The following is a 3,780-nucleotide window of genomic DNA, read 5'->3' on the forward strand; positions in this document are numbered from 1 at the left end:
GGGCAGCCGAGGTGCAGCCACAAATTCATTTCTGTTGCTGGTGATGGGGATAGAAACCTCCAGCAGCTGAAGCAGATGGAAGGCTGGGGGCGGTGACACCTTATACCACCACGATTAAATCTGACAAAGCCCATCTGTTGGCTCCCTGAGCACTGGCAGGACTAGAGCTGAACCGGGAACCGTGAATTATAGCACAGGTAACATCCAAGGGCTTTTGGGTTGTTTATCCTGAAACATTCAGGCTTTTCCCAACACTAAACAATATGTGGCTTCCATTGATGACTGACAGCAAACTGATTGCTCAATTAAAGGGCACTTTACCATTTTGACCATTAGCTGTGAAGTCTCAAATCCCCCAGACTTCCCTGGAATCTGCTTCGTCAGTAAATTGCTTTTCTTAGAAGGCAGCAACAAATGCAACGGGAAATACATCATGCATCTCCAGACATTGTGATCATGTTGGTTTTTAAGTGCTAAAATTTATTACACAAGAGATGATGCAACAGCGAATAAGAGAGCAAAATTCTACATTGACTCTCTACTTTGCAATTCAGGACAACTAAGAGGTTTTACTTCATTAAGGAAGGCAAGGGAAAAAATCAGAGACAACCCCAATGGATGAGGAGGTCTTGTCAAGCCTAAATGAACAATCAGTCCTATGTGATGCTCACTGCTGTAGAAGGAACAATGAAATATATCTGCTTCTGTTCAATAAATTACTAAAACATCAGTTATAAACCTGCTGCATGGCATTGAAAATTAAACTCATTAAACATCCAGGTAGCTTCATCCTGATGCAAATGGAAGACAGGCATGAGTGCTCTGCAGCAAACAACTGTGCGCATCCCGTCTTTGGGAAACGTATTTACACGTACATCTCATATATTAATATATTTTAGTGCACCCTAGCCAGAGGGCAACCAGAAAGAGTATTATTCCACGAGAAGGCCAGGAGATGGGCTTGCTTCTCCTCTCCACCAAGCGAAGACTGGATCTACTCATTAATCTAGCATCCACATAAAACAACTTTGCAAGACCATGTTTCCCTTTGCCAGTTAGCCAAACATCGGGACCCCAAACCAGTGGTCTCCCATGACGGCTGGGTAGATTTGGTAGCCAATATTACAGTGGGCCAAAAAAAGCAGGTGGATTGCCCCACCATATTAACATGCCTCAAGTGACTTCAAGGTCAAGAATTTCAGCCAAACTGCCATTTACTGGGCTCTTGCTCTCCCTCTCCCTTCCCTAATTCACCATCGCTCATGACTGCAGCAATGCACTGTGTTCGGGGTAGACCTTGACCACAGTCTGCTGCTGACCAGGCAGGATAGGTGTGCTTGACCCTCAGGAAGAGACGTACCCCACGACAAAGTTACGGAGACTACCGTTATTAAGGTCTTCATTCAGACCAAGAATGCCTTAAAAATAAACCCTACAGCCTCCATGGGAGGGAAGCCCGAGCGGAACTTTCTCTCGTGTTACCTGCTCTCAGCCTGTTGCACACACCAGCACATCCATCCTCACTTCTACAAGAAAAGAGCAAAAGGAGAGGCAAAGGAGGGTCTCCAAGGGGACAGCACCGGGCCAGCAGCTCTGCTGGGAGGGCAAGGTGAACCTGCAGGTTCCCAGGCTCCTGCAAGGAAGGATGCATCCCACAAGCCCTCCTCACCACACACAAGTCCGACTGATACCCAAAAGGGCAGGCAACTGCCCAAAGAGGCAGGCATACCTCCACAGCCTTTTCCAAAAGGAACCCATTTGGGGTGTCCATGGGAGGGACTGGCGCTGCATGGGGCTGGCTTGAGCAGCAGAGCAAGAGTGATGGCGAGGGGGCAATGGCAGATCAGGATTTGGTTTAATGACATCTGTGATCCACCGGAGCTACCGGGGTGTGTCTGAGAGCTTTGCCTCTCCCCGACTCAAGAAAGGGGCTGCTGGATGCAGGGGCAAGAAGGGGAAAAGGGAGAGAAGACCTAGCAAAACACCACATCTTTCAAACTCAGCTCCTTTGGGGCTTGGCAACCTTTTCCTCTGACAGGCACCTAAGTTTTCGTGCTTGCCAGGCAGGTATAGCCAGGGTCTCTTGACTCCGATCGTGGTGCAAACCTACCTGGCCCTTTGGGAGAGCTTGGAGTCGTCTGGGAAAGCAACAATTCCTTGTCAGTAAAATGCTCACAAGACTGCATGAGCTTATTACAGTCATTCCAGCAGAAATAAGTGGTACCTTTTAGAGTGCTTGCCAGAAGAAAATAGCAGTTCTGACCCAATTTCACACAGTTGGAATCAGCTGTGGGAGACTAATATACAATAAAAATAAAAAGACACAAATGCCCATTTCCCCCATGTCCTCTCCTAATAACATGAATAAAGCTCTGTTTTGATATTTCGTCCTTTCCAAAGGAGTCCAGTTGGATCAGTCCAAGTCAGCCGTGTTTTGAGTCAAACTGCTCTGACTCTTCAACCCCTTTACTTGATGAAATTTTTAATCGTCCACCTTTGTCCTGTGCAGCTGCGAAGAATCAGATCAATGCCGGCGATTCCCCTGTTCTCCACTTCCAAGCATCGTCCCGTTCCCTTGTTCAGGATGGCACCATTCTAAAATTAAAGGATAATTAAAATTAAAGGAAAACATTGTAAAAATTAAAGACATGGGGTTGCCTGTGAAGCAAGCCAGGACCGTGGGCTGCCCAGGAGTGCAGCTGCGTCCTTGTGCATCGCTGGAAAGTGCACAGTGCTCAGCTGGTTGGTAATGCAATTCAAACAATAAACTAATTCCTGAAGTAATCAACGTGGACTGAATGAGCAACCTTTGTCACTGACGACACCGATCCCTAAATACATCAGCAACCAAAGGACATCTGTAACCTTTAAATAGCATGAGCTGCACCCCTGCGTTAGGGAGAGGCGACACTTCTGGAGAACGTGTATTATTAACGCTCTGGGACAGAAGTACTGGATTTCCCTGTATTTCACCATAGATTATCTGTAAGAAACAAAGAAACCTGGAAGTCATTGGCAGGGCAGGTTATGTACACCTGAGGGTATCAGAAAGGGAAACTTCTACTGGAAATTGTCCTAAAATACTGTCCTTGCCCCTGGTCCCCCTTAACCTTATCCCTCTGCCCTAGGACCTGGCACCTGCTGTTGCATGGCATCGTTTCCTCTTTGTCCCACACTGGCTCGCACCAAAGACGATGTTTCACAGCCCACAGTTTGGGAAGCAGAGAAGCAGCATCGATGGCAGAGCCCTAACAAACCTGGATGAAATTCCACCGCTTATGGAGGCTGCTCTTGACCTTTTCGCAATCAAGGAGCTGAGGGAAGCGGCTTTTCACGTTATCCACCAGGCAGCGGGTATCGGGTAGAAGAGTCGTGGTCCCAAGGGCGCCGAGATGAAGGAATCCCTCCTTGGTGTAGCGTGCGAGCTGGGGGGCAGGGAGGAAAAGGAAAAAGACCATCAGTATCTTTGGAGCATCATTAAAATGTGATAGAGGAAAGGACAAGTTTGCAGACCCACAGGAAAAAAAAAATTGTGGGATGGTGCACAGAGAAAGTAGAACTGACAAGAGGGAAAAACCAACTTTCTTCAGCCTTTTTTTCTTGTTGTTTTAGGTTTTTTTGCAGGTGCAGGTGAGGAGCTGGGGCACAGGGAAGGGATAAGAATAACTCTGAGCCTTAAACCCATCATGGGGCAGACTCCTCCAGCCTCCTTTGGGCCTGAACACTCTGTAGGATGGGGCAATGGATGATTTCCCCTGGTTTGCAGCCAGAGGCAGGGGG

General features: G+C 47.6%; 1 protein-coding gene across 1 annotated transcript in view; it reads right to left on the bottom strand.

Moving 5' to 3' along the window:
- Positions 1–2,466: 2,466 nt before the first annotated feature.
- Positions 2,467–3,780, bottom strand: part of GALNT17 (polypeptide N-acetylgalactosaminyltransferase 17) — a gene marked incomplete at its 5' end in the record, with an annotated part of 214,860 nt that continues 213,546 nt past the window's right edge. The window contains 2 exons of the mRNA XM_009645101.2: positions 2,467–2,595; positions 3,258–3,425. Coding sequence (XP_009643396.1) covers positions 2,467–2,595; positions 3,258–3,425 — 297 coding nt within the window. The remainder of the gene's footprint in view (positions 2,596–3,257; positions 3,426–3,780) is intronic.

The sequence above is a fragment of the Egretta garzetta genome, unplaced genomic scaffold, assembly GCF_000687185.1.
Source record: "Egretta garzetta isolate BGI_Z169 unplaced genomic scaffold, ASM68718v1 scaffold108, whole genome shotgun sequence".
In the NCBI taxonomy this organism is placed as follows: Eukaryota; Metazoa; Chordata; class Aves; order Pelecaniformes; family Ardeidae; genus Egretta; species Egretta garzetta.